The sequence below is a fragment of the Dromaius novaehollandiae genome, chromosome 12 (assembly GCF_036370855.1).
Source record: "Dromaius novaehollandiae isolate bDroNov1 chromosome 12, bDroNov1.hap1, whole genome shotgun sequence".
Lineage (NCBI taxonomy): Eukaryota > Metazoa > Chordata > Aves > Casuariiformes > Dromaiidae > Dromaius > Dromaius novaehollandiae.
This window is the reverse complement of record NC_088109.1, coordinates 10,448,596-10,466,682: the sequence shown is the minus strand read 5'-3', so window position 1 is coordinate 10,466,682 and position 18,087 is coordinate 10,448,596. Positions and strand designations below refer to the sequence as shown.

The following is an 18,087-nucleotide window of genomic DNA, read 5'->3' as shown; positions in this document are numbered from 1 at the left end:
CCATGGAAGAGAATAAGATAGCAGCACAAAGGAGGAAAGCAGATTCCCTCCCCCCCGCCCCCGAACCAGTCTGATTGTCTTCAGTGCCAAATGCTGACAAAAGTTAGCTGTAAGTTAGAGTCTAATAAGAGTTCTCAAAAATCAGTATCAGGGTATTCTGAAGAACATCAATGAGATGAGAATCTACTCAACTCACATTATAGAGGAACAGTCTTAATATAATATGTTGTCTCCCACCTACACAAAATTCAGTAAAGTCTGTCAACTACACCTTTTGAGTACTTGAAAGCAAAACATTTTATGAGGCTAACACAAGCCCAAAAGTCTTTTTCATCCTTTTACATTTAAAAAACAACAACAACACTGCTATGAGGAAACTACCATGAATTTGTTCAAAGGCTCTTAAAACCATTCACATAAGCAAGCTAACTGAATTAAAATTAAGAAACAAGCAACAGGGTCTGCATATATTAATGTGATATTAACTCGATACATTGAATGAATTATACACACATACTTCTCTTGTTATATACCCAACCTAGAGAACTAAATTAAGTCATTGTATGATGTGCTTTGTTAATAGACTCAAGAACAGTCTGTTCTTACATCTTTTACTTCCTTAACCTGGGTGATCCAACATCTCAAAGTCTAGTTTGAAGGAGATATGGTAACAGCTATCTTCTAAAATGCCTCCTGTAAACAGATTTATGCAAAACATTTGGCATCAGTCTCAGAAGAAAGCATCTCTCTAGAGCATCTGCCCATTTTAAAACAGAAATATTCAAATATAAGAGAAAGAAGGTGGTTTGGAAAGAGGAGGACAGGGAGAGGGGGAAAAAAAGACAATAAAACAGCATTTCAAATTAACAGAGGCAAGAGTATAACACAGAAGTAGGAGCAAGTACTCTGACAAAGAAAGCTCTAATACTTTAAAAATATTGTTTTGGTCACCTTAATGAAATATATTGATTTAACTCTTTATGGGTCTCGAATATGGAAACAGACAGAAATGGCTCAACACAACCACTGTCAGCAAACACTTCGCTCATGCAGGGACATGGTCAGAACTGTATGCTTTGATGATTCTGTCTTTATCAAACCAAACAAACAGGCTTTACTTAAGAAAAGCAAAAACTAGCAGGGGGAGTGTTTAGGAAAAGCTCTTCAGAAGAGTAAGGGCTAAGAAAGCACTAAACTAAATACAGACCATCACCAATAGCAAAACACTAGAACACGTGGTAGGCACATAAGGAACAAGCCAGGAGTTTATATCTAACTGGCTATCAGTATTTACACTGCCTTCTCTCTCATTGTATGGTAGCCCAATTTATTCTGTCCTACAAGCCCTAGCGGAGCTGTATTAGCTACATACTTGGTAGCTGCATTTAGATAAGAACATGTTGAGACACCTGGAAAAGTTAACCCTTTTGAAATCTCACAATGCAGTGGTTAGACTTCAAGTCAAATAGAAAAAGGCTGTTCACAGTCTCCATATTTTCTTTTATCTTTAATGTATTTATCCTTCTATAATAAAATCCATGTATTTTAATAAGGCTACTTGAATATATGCTTATTAAAAAACATACAATAAGCATCCAGTCAACCTGTGAAGTAATAATGACAGTGTTTTATAACCAGGTCTGCTCTGAAAGTTGGACTCCCCAGCTGTATCCTAAGGAGATAAAGACACAAAGCTTAACAGTGTATAGATGTAAAGATCAAAAAAGAAATAATTACTTTCATCATTTACAGTCCAAAAGAAAAGCACAACACAAAAAGAAAGGATCACCTAGCTCACCTTCCTATTGCAAGGCAATTCAACTAGATCTATATTATTAGAGGTAGATGTCTCTGCAAGCTGTTCCACAAAGCCTCCGTGTAAGGTTTCCACGCTAGTCCAGTGTTTCCTCACAGTAAAGAAAATTAAATTTTTGAAATAGGGAAAAACCTATTTCACTTCTTGCAATTTAAGGCTCTTTCTTGTGCTTCACCTACTGTGGCTATAGAGAACAAGTCTGTTCTTCCCCTGTTTTTCTGCATAGGAAGACTGTTGCCATATTCCCTTTCAAGTTTTCACTAGTTTTGTTCAAGTGCAGCTTGGTCCAAGACACTAAACCACTTTCTAGGGAAACAGCTAGTTCTTCTCTCTTCCTTCTCCCCTTCCCCATATACGTTTCTCCACACTTTCTTCCTCAGCAACAAAAGGAAATACAGATTTTATAGTTTATTTTTAAGGTTTTCTAGCTTATTTTTAAGGTTATTGTTTCTGCCACTCAGTGTACTCATCTTCATCACACACTGGAATTTTCTGAAATTAAGGATCAGTTGCCCTTCTCCATCTGTATGACATAAGAACCATACCTTTAAGGTTTCGAAGATTTAGAACATTTCTTATCTCATAAATAATAGCATGCATTCGTCTGACATGTGCTTATTGCACATGTTGTTTCCAGTCAGTTCTCAGTTCTCTACAGAAATTACGCATAGCAACATCAGCCACTTTACCAGAAAACCTGGCAGAAATGGAGACTAGGTAGAATGTGCTAAATCAGATGCATCTTTGAGGACAAAACATTCCTCATCTGCTCAGTATATTCACAGCAGGCACAGATACTGAGAGCAGCAAGACCACCTGGAGCCAGTGACCTCCTCCACTGACCCCTTCTGTAAATCAGCATCTTGACACTTCTATAATAGGTTATGATGGGTGGAGCTGCCAGCAAGGAGAAAGAAAGGAGGGTGGGGGGGACACAGTGAGGAGACCAGCCTTTCGCTTTTAACAAGTGCAAACGCAACCTGCCTGAACACAAAAGAAAGCTAATTTCTGCTGCTAGCATGCAGGAAGCCCCAAGTATAACAGGAAGCCAGTGCAAGAGTTCAGTCTCTCTGAGGGCATTTAGGCAAGATTACAAATGTCCACTTCCATAAATTTGTGTCTAGAAGTGGAAGCAACAATTCTGCCCATCTCTGCTTCCAAAATTATTGCTAAGCTAATCTACTTTCTTGCAGAGATTTGAAAATATCTTCTGTAAAAAAAGCCTTCTTCTGCATTAAAGATCTTCCAGAAAATAAATCTGAACCTCAGTGTACTTTAGATGAAAATCATATTCCTAGACAAACCATCCAGCAAAGAGAAATATTCAGAAATTTCTGCCTTCTTCTAACAGTGGTCAGCCATCTTTGCCTCCTCAAGCACCAACTTCTTGCTGAAAATTCCCTGGCACTAGGAGTTTCTCAGGTGTTCCAGTTTTGCAGTGTCATTTTGGAGAAAGAAAGGAAAAAAAGACGACAAATATACACACACAAGTCACCACCAAGAAGCATGTGCACCATTTGAACCCAGGCCACTTTATACCTTCAGGTATGCACCTAACACCAACCTCACGATAAACTTGCACCCATTCCTCCCTCCATTTTCAAAAAGCGCCACTACTAAAATGGCTTCATTTTACCTTTGTCTAGCTGAGCAATTGATCTTCTCTTAAACGTGGTCTCCAACAATTCTCCTGCCAACTGAAGTCTAGCCTGTTTTGGAATCGGACTTACTGTGCTAACTATGGCTATCACGAAGATCCCAGCAGAAGAGTGCAGGCAGCCAACTCTCTCCTGTAGCAGGGAATTAGGACATAACCGCTGCGCTCAGTACTCTACCCTGTCTGCTATTTTCTGTCTGCCCAGATTGATATGCTGGCTGTAACATCTGTACATCTGTACACCCCTACGCAGAGAAGTCTTTGTCTCTCCTGACCACGCACACTTTCCTCATGCCTTATCACAATACCACCACTCAGACACGATGCACTAGTTACGAACTGCAAGATTGATAACTCCATCTGTGAAGTCCTATAAGATCCGAGGGCAATACATTTTCAGAAGGCACCTGTCCCTGAAATTCACCACTTCTGGAAGGATGTCCAAGACCCTTCTCAAATTCTCTCAAAGCATGATACCAGATGGATTTTTGCATGGACTTTCTTATTAGCTGCAAATCTTAAGATTTTGACATTCGGTCTAGCTTGGAAAATATTTAATCTTTACAAATTAACTGGACAGATACTACACGGGGTAACAAGAACATTCATGTAAATTTGCAGAAGTATTATACATAAGAATAATGGGGACTTCATAAAAGCAGTATATTATCGAAGCATTTCATGAAGACCTCTCTGTGACACTTCTACAGCAGCCTAAAACACAGTCTATCCTATCAATACATAATTTGTGTTGTACAATGTGAAACCATTTATTATCAGCAACAAAAAATTGTACCCTACAGAACAGTAATGATATTTGAAAGTGTAGAGTATTGATTAGCAGTTGCTTAAAAGTGAATCACCACTACAATGCGGCATCTATTCATGGCTCTACGTACCTTCACTGTCAAGATAATTTGCATGGAGACTGGCTCTTTTAACCTTGAAATGTTAGCATTTTCCAATACAGGATACGAAAACAAACAGCCATAAATGCATCAAGCAAGGGAATTAGCATTCATTTCCTTTCAAGATCTAATGTTTTCCAGTTGGATTGCCCATTCAATAATTTCCGTATTAAAAGACATTATTGAAAGAATAATGCACATATCAAACTCACTGAAGCCATCTCATATTTCTATTACATATCAACAACAGAACATACTTTCAATAACACAAGAGAATCATGCTGTGCATGCCAAACCCAGAAAGACACAGACAGTATTGCAGAACGCAGGTAGTACTCATAGGAAAAAACGTATGAATTCACTGTGGCTTGAGACAGTGCTTTCCTTTTAGTTAAAAGGAAAAATAAAACGATGATTGATATTCAGGAAAATTTCGACTACATTTTAAAACATTACAAACGCCAAGAAACTATTACTTCTGCCATAACACTCGAACAGGAGGTGAGAGAGAGTACAGATCATCCAGGATGCAGTTCCAACTTCACCAAAGGCAACAAAAATTTTCCCGATTCTTCCAAAGACAACAGGAGTTCATTGCAAGAAAGAAGAAAAAAATTCTGTTATTGAGAAAAGGAGACCTCACAATTGGAAGTTGGATAGCGCTGTGATATTTTCCTATGCAGATGAATATGCTACCTGCAAATCAGTATTGCACCTAACAGCTTTCTCCACCTAGCACATTAGTGGCATATGAATGTTTGATTTCTTTTCTTTTTTTTAAAGCAAAAAAATTTAAAATGCCCATCCAAAAGAATTTACCTTTACGTCTCCACATTATTATGTTAAATGCCTAGCAAAACACCCTGCAACACTCAGTAACTAGATTAGCATGGAAAACAACCTTGTGAGATACATAACCCAAATCTTGTAGGAATTAAACGGGATGAAGGTTGAAGCTTTGTAAGTTCCAAAATATCATTTATGTGAAACATCAGAATTAGAATGTTTTAAGATTTGCTGATGCATATTACTGTTATTGTCTAAAGCTTGATCTCAATACTGCAATAAGAGATGCATATTTTATAGACTCCAAACTTCAGGAGTTTGAATTATAATGAGTTAACTCCAAATAGAGCTTTTGATAAACTTAATGCCATTTACCCAGCTAGCATTTTTTTTAATGCTAGTCATATGGCTAATGGTATTTTGATATTTTTTGATGAAAAAAATGAATATTATTATTGCAGAGTTAAAATTATTAGCTGCAGCTGGCAAAAGTTTAAATTGATGTCCAACAAGGAAATCCTTTCTGTTCTTTAAATTGTACAGTGCTACTGAACCTTCCCCTCCAAAGCAGACAGCAGTATTTGCAGTATCTTGAGCAAAGAATAATCAGCCTAAAAAACCCAGAACACGAAAACCAGCATACAGCTAAACAAATGCAATTAATGTCAAGATGATTAGACTAAGTTTCTCTAAGAATTTAAGTCACCATTATATGTTTTAAAACTAAAGATAGATGTACTGCGTGAATCAGACACACCAGCTGAATGCTAATTGATCTAAATCACCCCCTTATATTAATTTTGCACTGACATTTCCATATTGTAAGAACCTGACAAGGCAGAGCACCATGTCTAGCTGGTAAGAGAAAATGCAATTCTGAATCTTTAAAAATAGGGATGTTATAGTGATTGAAAGAGCTGCTTTGAGAAAACACAGTGATTTGAGAAGTTCTAATAGAAGCAAGCATTTGCTGGAAGGAGTAGGCATATGCATACTACAGACTGCTTGAAATTAAGGCAGTAAGTGCTTACATAACAGTGAAGGCTCAGTTAAATGCCTTACGTAAGAAAAATCTGCGATAGCTTTCAACAAGCTTGTTTTCAGTAAGAAGCCTCAAATGGCAGAACTGATGGATAAATGCCTATTTCTCAAATCAGAACTGCTCCTGTATTATTAATAAAATAACATTGGCTATTCTGGACCAAATCAAGAAATATCAGAGCTCAGTATGAAGAAAAACTCTCCCCCAAAGAGATCTGAGAAAGCATAAGCCACCCTGCATATTCAGAGAATCAGATGCTCTATGAGGTTAGAGAAACTTTACTGCATAAACATCAGCTTTTTATACCATGAATAGAAAGCACATTACCTGCATCTTCCTGCATGTATTTTATCACCACCATTGTTTTGCTACAGTGTGGAACCGAACGCACACACACTACTATTGGTGTGAACGCTGCGAGCGAACAGTAGCGTTCCCCAAAGTCAGTCCCTCCAAATTTCTACCCGTGGCAGCTGAAGCGCACATCTTCCTGGCACCTCACCCTCGCTTTTCATCCTATGCGTAAAAAGCCTGGCTTTGCCAGCAGGCTATGTGCCTGCATTTACCACAGTCCTAACTAAACATAATCACACTATTAAGAAAAAAGAAAAAAAAAAAAAAGACAGAATGGTTTACAGAAATGTCAAGATTCAAATAAAGCAAATGCCTTTCCAAAGTATAAGGGGAAATAATATTTTTTCAGTTACATTGCAGCGTACATCACATAGGAGATGATTCTAATTTCCACTGATTCCTAGGCCCCAGCAGCATTTGCTAACTAGCTGAACAGCATGCATGTCTCTACAGCACCAAGCAGCTTCCCGAACACTGCCAAATCTACGTGACAACTGCAAAGCCTCCCTAAATCAGGAAACTTTCAAACAATACTGTCCATTTTCTGCTGCTTCTGCATTTTGAACACTGAATAGCCTTCCTTCGCTTTGGAGATAAGTAGTAGTACTGCATTGTTAAGTGCTAATTTTCTTTAAAAGCAGATCATCTTCATTCCTGAAAGTCAGAAATACATACAGCGTCTGTGTTTCATCTAAAGCCAGGTCTGAGCAAAAATAACATACATCCCATATGTTGTTATGCATCCTAACACTATTTTTAGTTAAGATTATTATAACACAATAAATGATAACACATTCAGTTGAGATAAGGTAAACATAGTGGGGGGGATTTTTAATAGATAGCTTCAAGAAGTGATGAAGATATTCCTAAGCATCCTCCCAAAACTCGAGAGGCCAGCAATGCTGTTGACTCATTTTAGTGTTCAAGTATAGCAATATTTAAGAATGATTGTAATAACAAAAATCAATATTCACACCAATAACTTGGCAAAGTTAGGCTTTGCCGAGTATCTCGCATAACTTCATTTGCTCAATGAAATTTTAGTATGGGTCAAATGACCTTTAACGTGAAAAAGGGGTGGGTAGCGGAGCGTGGCAACAGCGCCGTGCTCTGAAATGCATTCCTTCCAGAGGCGACTGCTTACCACACGTGCTAACAAAACAAATCAAGTAACCTTTACACTAGTTTTTCATTTAGCAAGCCTTTATTAAACTAAACGGTGCTTCAAGGCAGTCTGCAACTGAGAAATCTGTACTGCCCAGGTACATCATTATATGCATGTTTTATAACCTCATCCATTAACAATGCTTAATTCGTGATCAGAGAGTACGCATTCATCCGGTAACGTTAAAAGTAGCACTGCTTCTAACAGAAGAATCTGGACTTTAAAAAGACACGTTGACTCTTATCGCCCAGAGGCTCATAGTAAAAACCAAACAGATTCTTGATGCCAGGCTAGTGGGGAGGGGGAGGGGGGCAAAAAAATACATCACATTTTCACATTTAGAGCATTACTGCACTATCACTGTCAAGTGTTATGACAACTTCTGCCACTTACTTTGTGCGTTGCAAGTACTTGCAAATCTTGAAGTTTAGTTTGTGCTTATTCACGCAAGCTTACAAAAAAACATATACTTAAACCATACAAAAAGATGGATGTTAAAGTCAGCTGTCATCCAGGCTCATTTGCCGCAGTCAGCAGTAGGAAATGCCAAACTTAAAAGAACAGATACACTTGGAACTTTAAATAAAACTAAAAAGCACTAATGGTTTCTCCAAACCACTAGCCAGATAAAAAGAAAAAACTAGGGGACGTGACAAACAAGTGAGGTTGCTCAAAATACCTGTCACACCTGCATTTTATCTTTCCCCTTTCACTCTTTAATGAAGTATCACAAGGAAAGCATGAAACAAAAATGAAACAGCTCAGAAGGAACATGTATTATCCACCTTCAAAAACAGGAGCACAGATTTGTTAGTGAAGTAGAAGGGATGCTGATGAAAAGCTAAAATGAACAGCTTCCAATCGCCCACAATAACAACCACCAATGGGAGGAAATCTTGCTCCTTCAGAGGGCAAATACATTACAGCAGGGATGACAGCAGTATCGGCTATGAGGAAAAGAAGAATGATTAAAGATTTTACATTGATTCTTTGTGGGGTTTAGTACTACCACAAAACACAGCACATTCCGTATTTTTCTAGTAAGTGTTGGACTATTTATGTTTGGTAGATGCAATTTCTAAAATATTTTTTTAGTACAGAAATTGTTGCACATGGAATTGTTCCAAAGTTAGACTAAACAACATGTTTGTTAGGTCCCAATTAAAACATTTTAACAATATTTGACTAGATACTACTCAAAACCATGCAGAACTGAAAGGTTTTTTGCTCTATGAAAAAAAGAGTTCACAAAAGAAATGTGATGATATACAACTACACAGACTTTAAAAAATACGAACTAGAAGTGTAATAAACACCGAGAGCCCAGATTTTCAAGTTAAAATAAAAATCTGTCAAATATATTAAGAGTCAGACTATCTAGTGGCCTTGGAAGGCAGTAGCAGACCTCAAATACTTTTGGTCTTAGCTGGTCTGTATTTTAGCCTAGTGAAGTTCGTATTTTTCAATCCTGAGTATACAACACTGAAAAGACAGATAGCACTAAGGAACTCACGTGTAATCATTAGGTGAGTTGCTTCCTTTTACATGGACAGCATAAGCTTTTTGTTTGAACTGTCATACACGCTGCCCATTACATAATTTTAAAATGGGATGAGGCTTTCAAAATAAGTGCTACAACCTGAAGGAATAATTTCCTCATAAACAGACCAAAAATAAAACGTTACTCTGGATTAAAGTCGCATCTGAATAGCAGCAGAAAGTTAACCTGTGGGTTGAATGAGTGGTCTTTGTAGTCTGGAAATGTCTCAGTCCTTTTGCTATTTCCATATTGCCTTTTGAGGATATATTAAATGCTGCAAAATTGTAATATTAGAATCTTTTTAAACATATTCCTCATTATATTTTTTCATTAACTGCTACAAAAATAAGCTGTCTAGAATATGGAACCTTAATATAGGTTGCATATTTAAATTAGAATAGATGCAGTCCCAGATATGTGTCTAATACTCAAATCTGCTTTCTCATTACCCCCCTGCCCCAATTATGTAGACTTAGACCAATCTCTCAAGTTTTTGCAATACTTCACTAGCTTATTACCCAGCTGTGCAGCTGAGCAGGAAGATAACCACATTCATTCCTCTTATCTGTAATGATGTAATACATCCCAGCACTGGGTTGAGATGATTGGGGAATAATGGGATTGTAAAAACAGCAGAGATGACAAACAACAGTGCAGCCTTCTCTTCCTGCTACAGTGAATTGCATGCATACAGCACAGGGTAAAGAGAATAGCAGAATATGCACTAAAATTCTGCTCCTTCAATGAAGTTAACATTTTTCATAAGCAGCAGCTGTTTCTACACAGAAACATTATCATCACAATGCAGCAACCAGACAAAATAGCCGCAGTCCTCGGTTCTTCAACCTCGACTTCTCAAGAAATAGATGTTGGAGTTTACTTTCTACTGATAAAAAAAAAAAAAAATCAACCAAAAAATAAACCAGTTTAATCCACGAGTCTCCAGATAGAGCAGTGCAATGCAAAGAGTCATCAGGGACCAGTATGCAAGACAGAAATAGACCTTGGACCAAAGGATGCACTGCTCTGCTTTCCTATTTAAAAAATTAAATCTGCCTCCATTTTCTCTGCTAAAAGCTTGCTTATCACAACTGAAGAGATCCTTACCTTCTGCAGGAGCTGCGAACCTGAGTACTTGGCTGCAATAGATTTGATCTCCCCACCAAACGCTGAGGCCCAGAGCTTCACACTGTGAAGGGGAGAGGGGGGAAAAAAAAAAAAAAAAAAAAAAAAAAGGGAGAGAGAGACAGGAAGAAATGTAATACACATGTCATAGCAAGCAACACAGACTGTAACAGCTTCAGCTGCACTCAGAAGGATCCAAGCAATTTTGCATTAAAGAGCTCACTAAGGAACCTAAGCACAGCAAAAGATTAGCGTAGCTTTTCAAGTATAAGCACAAGCTACCTGCTATGCCGACAGAAAGGCCTCTGATGAAACTACCCAACCTGCACTTTTTTAATTTAAAGAATCAACTTGTAAAAAAATATGCTTTGGTGCAATATAAACACATATTCATTGAGAGGAAACTAGCAGATAAAATGGCAGAACAGTTCCAGACGATAAATTCTCATACGAGAATGAGTTAAGGTAACAGCATCAACTTCAGTACATACAGGCATCTACAGCCAGGTACTCCACCAACACATGCTCTTACGATAAAACCAAAGGAGCGCCGAGTGCATTAAAGACTACCACTTTAGACACAGCTGACAGAGGACCAGAGGTGCCTTGAACAGTCAAATACCTGCAATAAAACATAACTTCAGCAGTCAAGTCCTAACCCTTGAGCACGATCCTGAGAGCAAAAACATGAAATCACTTACACAGACAAGGGGATCTGCTGCTCCGATCCAACCACATCCACTAAGGCTGTGTTAAAGGCTGTCCAGAAGATAAAGAAGACCCCCCAAAAAGCCCGAAGAAGATTCAAAGTCTCTGGCATGGTGTCTCTCTGTGCCTGAAAAGACTTGGGGAAATTCAAGTAAAGCCGATTTCAGCAGCGGTGGGGTTTTGCTTGCTAAAGCCTCTTTGCCCACCCTTACCCCCCCTCCCCCCCAACCAAAGCAACACTGGAAGAAATCACAGCTCCATCCTCATCCCTCCCAAGAGTGACCCTCTCTGGGTAATGGAAGGAGAGGACCAAAAGAGAAGCTGTAATGACTTGAAAACTATTGTGTCCTTGGTAACAGCAAAGCGGTTCCCAGCACTGCTGCAGCCCCTTGCATGTAGTTCTTTACAACTCCGCAGTCAGCAGTGTGCCGGAGTTACTTCAGTGACCTACTGCCGCTCCAAAGTGCCCTTAGCAGCACGGAAGCAGACTATTGATTCCAGCCGGGCGGCTGTCTTCGCGCAATTACTGCTCACTTGGCAAATGCAAAGCTGCCTAGAGGTCTCCCTTCCCTCGCCGGCAACCTCCAGCCTTCATCCCAGATCAAGTCAGCCAGTGCACTGGTTCGGCGGAGCAGGAGCAGCAGCCTTTTAACGGGATGGTGCGGAGCCGGAGCGAGAGGCAGGCACAGGAGGAGCCGGACCGGAGGGAGGGTGCCTGCGTGCGGCAGGAGCAGAAAGTCGGGAGCAGCCGAAAGTGGAGTTGAGCCCTGGCAGGAAGGAGCGGAGCGCGCTGCACACCGCCGGGGGCTGAGCCAGGCAGCGCCGGGGGGGCCGCGCACCCACCCCCCCCCCCCCCCCCGCGGCCGGGCCAAGTCAGGCAGGGCAGCGCGGCGTGACGAGCGCCGGGCACCCGCAGCCCCGGCGGCGAGCGGCTCCCGCACCGCCCCGCGCAGCCCCGCACCGCGCCGGCGGCTCCCTCCCGCGGCGGAGCGCGGCGGCCGGGCACCATCGCCGCCCGCGGACCATCGCCGCCCCGCGAACGGGCAGAGGCGCAGCGCGAGTGACCCGGTGCGGCGAGTCACTGGTCGGGCTCGCAGGGGGAGCCCCGCGGCGCAGCGAGCTCCGTCACGGAGAGCAGGAGGGACCGTTCCAGGTATTTCTGGTGTCGCTGCGGGTTAAAGCCTTCCCTCCCTGCTGCCGCTCCCCTCCGCGGCCCTCGGCTCGCTCCCCGCCTCCCCTCCGCGACCCCCGCGCCCCGGCAGCGAGCTCGGCGCGGCCGGGCTGAGTCATGGCCGCGGCGGCCCCTTCCCGCCCCGGGGCGCCGGTGCCCGGAGCATGCCCGGCCCGCGCCGCCCTGCAGAGCTGCCCCCGGGCTGGGCGCGTCCCACCGGTGTTTCCTTTCACATCACCGTTGCTGAGAGCACCGAAGGGCCCGCTTTAAACATCTAAGCCGCCAGTCAGCACCTGGCTGCTGAAAGCTTTCTGCTTTCTCGGAAAAAACCACACGTTTAAAAATACACACGCTGCCCAGGGAGGCCGCAGCGTTCATCGCGCACCGGGTGGCGGGGACGGTGACTAGAGCAGGCTGCAGCCGCGCCAGCACCTCTCTTTGAAGGGGAATCGGAAAGTTTTGCCAGAAGGGACTATGCTGCGCTGTTCTGCGCCTTCCGGAGCCATTCGGAAAGTGCTGAAGTCCGTGCTGTTCGTGGGGGTTTTTTAAGCAGCGCTTTAAGCACGCTGCCGTGGCACCAGGTGTCCAGCCTACCTACAGGCAAGAAGCGCAGGGCTGCCGAGCCGTGACTAGCGAATTACGCAGCCCTTTGAACGGGCGCCTAAGAAAAGTACCTTTTCAAAGCTAGGAATGAAACGCGGATGGGAGACTGCCTCACTGTCTCTCCTTTTTAGGTTTAACATGATTTCTAAACTAGATACCAGGAGGGATATTTGTAAGGCTAACTTGTAGGACTCGAGCTTCGTTTTTACATTAAAACAGACCTGTATCTGCTCCAAGTCACGGTTCACTGATGACAGGTAACAGCTTGCCCGATTCCTTGAAGAGTGGAGTCCTAGAAACTTTCTGAAAGCGCATACAATACATCTGCGTGTTTAATAGTCTGAGAAATTGCATATACCTTAAAACCATCACTAATTATTGGCAAAAAAGGATGATAAAGCCACTTGTCAAACCCTGACGTTATTTACATTTATTACACAGGCAATACTATGTCTCATTCACAACTTTTACACCTGGCACATGTAATCTACTGGTATATTTTACATTTCTTTAATACAAAAACTCTTTCTACTGCTGCCAGTCTCGGGAAAACATTCACTTGAAAGAGAAACCTATGCCAGACAGTACAAGAATGGCCTCCTCCTCTTGTGTTACCAGATGTTTATATTCCTTTATTATACTGGAGAGTGCTGCCAGCATCTTCCACTAATGCCCACCGGTACGTTCATGCAGTTATCTGGTTCCTTTTGCTATTCGGTGAATGGGAAGCAGAGAGCCACCTTAACAGTGGTGCAAACACGTGTGTGTGTAAGCCATTGAAAGAGGAGAGCTAACAGAGCATCCTGGCCTGACTGCTCCCGGTATGCAGATCACTGCAGTCGAGACACAGGGTTCAAAACCGTGACGTTATGGTTTTCAGTTCCTCCCCGTGTTGAGGAGACGGGGGAATGCAGAAAACTTGCCCTACAGCAGGCTTGCACGATGACCAATGAAAACAGAAGAAGAAAAGAGACAGACTGACCGACCGACCTGCTGAAAGGTTTAAGTCCTTAGTACTGCAAATATCGCAGTGTCCTTCACGATTTAGCGCTACCTGTGATACCCTAGAGCAAGTCAGAAAACTGAATTTCAGGGACGCATAATAATGAAATTTGTATTTTAGAAATAATGCTGCATTTGTTTCATGTACTTATGCTTTTATAGATAACTGCTGAATTTGGAAGACCCTTCAAGTGTCAGCCCCGCCAGAAACACGCAGGTACAAACAACTGAGCAGAAAAGGAAGACGCCTGCATGCCTAGGAAGCTTCCCTTCCGAAACCCCAGCGGAGTCCTCTACCAGCAAAGGCAGGTGAGTTATTAACACGCCAGTGGCCTCAGAAGCAGGGCTCCCCAAACTGATTCACTGACCTGAATTCCTCTCCCCACCCTGCCGTTTCGAATGGGACAAGTTGTACATGCACACGCGTATTTGCTGCTCTGTCTTTGACGATCAAGTACAATGGTACCTTTTAGTATCCTACAGAAGATGAAAGAAGCTACTTTCCCCGTGAAAGTTAAAATACAGTTTAAACACACGCGAATCACTAAATGTTGTAATAGAAAGTCATAGGCACGGTCAGAGAAAGTCGGCCAAGGCTCAGCGCTTTTTCCAGTGGACCACCTTTAGAAAGGCAACCAAGCACCGAGGAAACGGAGGACAGGTCAACTGCACAGAGCAGCGCGACATTTGACACGCAGGCCGAAGTAGACTGCCCAGGCTAAGGACGAGCCCTGTAAACAAATGCACAGGGCACCTTCCCCTGACCAGTCCCATCGTTCTTTCCTCTTCCTATCATCAAATGTATTTCCACTTATAAAAGAACAAGAACAGGGTCGTATTTGCATCACCACAGCACACTTCTGAGATCTTCACTTATCAAGCCCTAATAAAAATCAATTGAGAAGCATAGAGAGAAGAGAACATATGGTGCAGAGGAGAAGAGTAGGAGGAAGTGATATAATTAACACAAATGTTTATTGTATTTCTTTTTTCAGATGCTTCCTATCTACAATGCGCTCTACCCAGAGAGGAAAATAAATGCAGAACTAAAGTGCCAAGAGATATGCTGAAAGACACAAGCCACCTCTAGTGAAATTGCTTCAAAAATAAGAACAGAAGTACATCAGTTTATCTATATTCTACATATATTAGAAGATTCACACACTGCAAAAATGGACGAGCAATTCTTAACTGTACTCCTGTGGTGTTAATACTCGCTTTGTAGTATATTTCTCAGTAGTAGTAACCACTTAGATTATGATCCTCAATTATGTTCTCCACAGTGGTTTTGTTTTTTAAACATAAAATGAAATTCCCCTCCTCTTTCTGAAAGAATTGAGTTTCGAAAAGACCCTCCAAGTGACCCCTCAAATAAAGATAGTGAGAGAAAAAGAGAGAGAGAGAGAGAGAGAGAGGGAGAGAAAGGATACAGGTACCTCATGCAAAAACTGTAATTTAAAATGATATCCTGTACTGAAAAATCCTTCCAGCCCTCAACCCTTATGTGACTTTTCCCTTATTTCTCCTTTTTTCCTCCTTTCACATATACTCACACATGTAAAATGGAAACAGGAGAAGTAGAGCGATATAGCAGAAGTCATCTCAGTTTCACAGAGCACTTTGAGATTGTCAGATGAAAGGCAAAATCTGAATGCTCAGGATTTATTATTTGGAAACAACCCAGCGGTGGAAGGATTCACAGAGCAGTGTCTGCATGCTGCGAGAACACAGCTTTACTTGTTTCCGGTGAGCTGCACGTCTGAGAAGGCACAAGGGACTGCATATGAGACCTGCTCTGCAAAGACTTAACACGTGCACATGTAATCTTGGAATTTTAGGAAGGTCCCATGTGTAAAAAATAAAGTGTTTTATTGGTATAGAAATGCCTAATTATTGACCAATTCCATCCTACTTAGAAGCAAGATTGAGGTCAGGTAACATTATTCACTGGATTAAATTAACACCGCTTCACATCACACATGAGCAAGTGACTTGTAAAAATAAGATACTGCAAAAATTCTAACACATGTCAGTACTTCGCATGCAAGTTTTTAATACTATGATTCAACCTAAACAGAATACACAGCCAAGATCAAACACTGGTATTTCAGTTCATGAGAATATTAAGGCTACATGCAAGCTATGTTTACAGATATTCAAAATCTGTTACAGGAGAATAAATACAACCTCAACAAAAGATCTAAAAAACTCCAGTGTACACACACGCACAATTAATACATTGTGAGTACAGTATTTTTAGGTTACTGTCATGTTATCTTTAGCACAGTTCAACACCAAATAAACCTCACAGTTTGCCAGAAACCCCCAAGGAATGCACGGTTAATTTAGCGTTTACAGAGCCTATATTCAGCTGGCTTTAGCATCTCCACAAGGAGTTAAAATGTGAAAGAGGAGAGCGTTATGGCATCGCAGCCTATGAGAGCTCGCACTGCCTGGTAAGCTAGAATGCTTTAAGCTAATGATGTTTGTAGCTAACCAAATCCAATTTCAGCAGTCCACTGTAGCTCCAGTCTGTTAGTGCCATTTTACATAAGCTTCATTTATTTTGAATTTTCAACTATTAAGACAAAGTCTGCATTTGGTTTCTTTTGAGTGTCAGGCTAGGAAATGAACTCTTCTCTAAGCAAATAAATTACCTTTCTGCTCCCAAGGCTATTGCTAGGTTGCAAATGTTAACAGTTTCAATGCATTCAAAATACTTGAAAACTGAAGATAGGACCTAAAATGGAGAAACTATAATTGAGGGCTGTAACATAATGGACAGAATACGATGGAAACAAACAGCATTCTTTCTTTAATGTTACACTAAAGGTGACAAGATATTTTAGTGTCAATCTATTACTGTCTACACAGTAGTATGAACCCGCTAGCCACAGCTTAATGACCTACAAGTGCTCATTTAAATCTTGCAAATTCCTCTGACTAGGGTCCCTTAGATTGGCTGCAAATCCAAAATACAGACTTCAAAGGTTATTTAAAGCATTGCATTTCCTTCTAATTACTGATATGTAGACAGTGGGTACCAAAAATTGTGTTCAGAATCACGTCTAGAAAAAAAAAAAAACAAAAAAAAACCCCCACACACCACAAACCACACACTGATTTTAACCAGAGAAAAGTGGTACTGAGCAGAGTCTTTCAAGGAGAGCTCCTTTCACATCAATAAGCAAAGTGTCACTTATTGACCCATTGCCTTCACTGAGGTAAAGATTTCAATCTCAGCTGAAAGCATCCTGCAAACTTTAGACTAACATGTTTAGCTATTTTGAAAATACTGCCCTTATGATGAAGATAAAGAATATAACGTGGCATTTGATCAAAGAAACAGTTCTATGTCAAATAATTATGTAAAGCTATTAGGTACTTTAGAGATCTATAATTCTGTCATTCTCCAATTAATTCCTGCAACACAAGTATGAATTTCAAGGAGAAAATATGACTTTTCTGAAGCCTTGAATATCAGATCAAGAAACCAGTATTTTGGTCAATACAGCGCTACTTACAAAAATATATTATACAAAATTCATTTTGTATAGTTTTATGGCAGTTGCTACTTTGTGATCTATTTCTGCTCTATCATTTTGGTGTTAGGTCTTTATTTTATCATGAACTGATCCTGAAAAATCAAAGTTATCTCAATAGAATACTGGAAATAACATACATTTTAAAAAAGTGTATTCCACTAACTTGTTATAAAATGCATCAACACAAGGAAAAAAATAATAATCCTGAAGAGCCACTGTATCAGATTGTCTTAAATATCTGACTACAGCTGCAGAGTAAGACCCCAAATGATTACAAAGAGGCAAGCAGGCTCCTATAGGACTTAATAATATTAGGAAGCACTAAGTACATTTTTTAAGTTTTTCCACACAGTTAAAACATGGCTTATCTAACCATGAATAAGAGCAGGTAGGCAATTCATCAAGCGTGTTTAGATCACAACACCAACCTGATAAGGCCCATTTAAGATTTGCTGCCTAGTGCAAATCAAGTCTCTCTTCTTAAGCAGTTACTGTTACTTTGGGTGAGGACTGAAATAATGCTGGTGAAAGTGTTTGGCAGTCCTATCCGACTGCTTGTTGTGGCAAGCATCAGTTGAAGCCTTGTTGCCCCTACGCAGGGAAGTAGTCTGCTGTTAGGTCATTCCTCCTATAACAGCCTAAGTCAGCAGAAGTGGTGGACTTGG

General features: G+C 41.1%; 1 protein-coding gene and 1 long non-coding RNA gene across 3 annotated transcripts in view; one reads left to right on the top strand and one right to left on the bottom strand.

Annotated features, from left to right (window-relative positions):
• The window catches only part of CACNA2D3 (calcium voltage-gated channel auxiliary subunit alpha2delta 3), a 478,082-nt gene extending 466,796 nt beyond the window's left edge, over positions 1-11,286 (bottom strand). For both annotated transcript variants that reach the window (XM_026096289.2, XM_064518911.1), the window contains exons 1-2: positions 11,095-11,286; positions 10,376-10,457 (exon numbers count right to left, since the gene is read on the bottom strand). In XM_026096289.2, the coding sequence (XP_025952074.1) occupies positions 10,376-10,457; positions 11,095-11,213 (201 nt within the window). In that variant the 5' untranslated portion in view covers positions 11,214-11,286. The remainder of the gene's footprint in view (positions 1-10,375; positions 10,458-11,094) is intronic.
• A 659-nt stretch (positions 11,287-11,945) lies between these two features.
• LOC112980992 (uncharacterized) lies at positions 11,946-15,760 on the top strand. Its single transcript, XR_003258571.2, has 3 exons — positions 11,946-12,254; positions 14,040-14,186; positions 14,873-15,760. It is a non-coding gene; the product is annotated as an uncharacterized LOC112980992 (long non-coding RNA).
• The last annotated feature ends 2,327 nt before the right edge of the window (positions 15,761-18,087 follow it).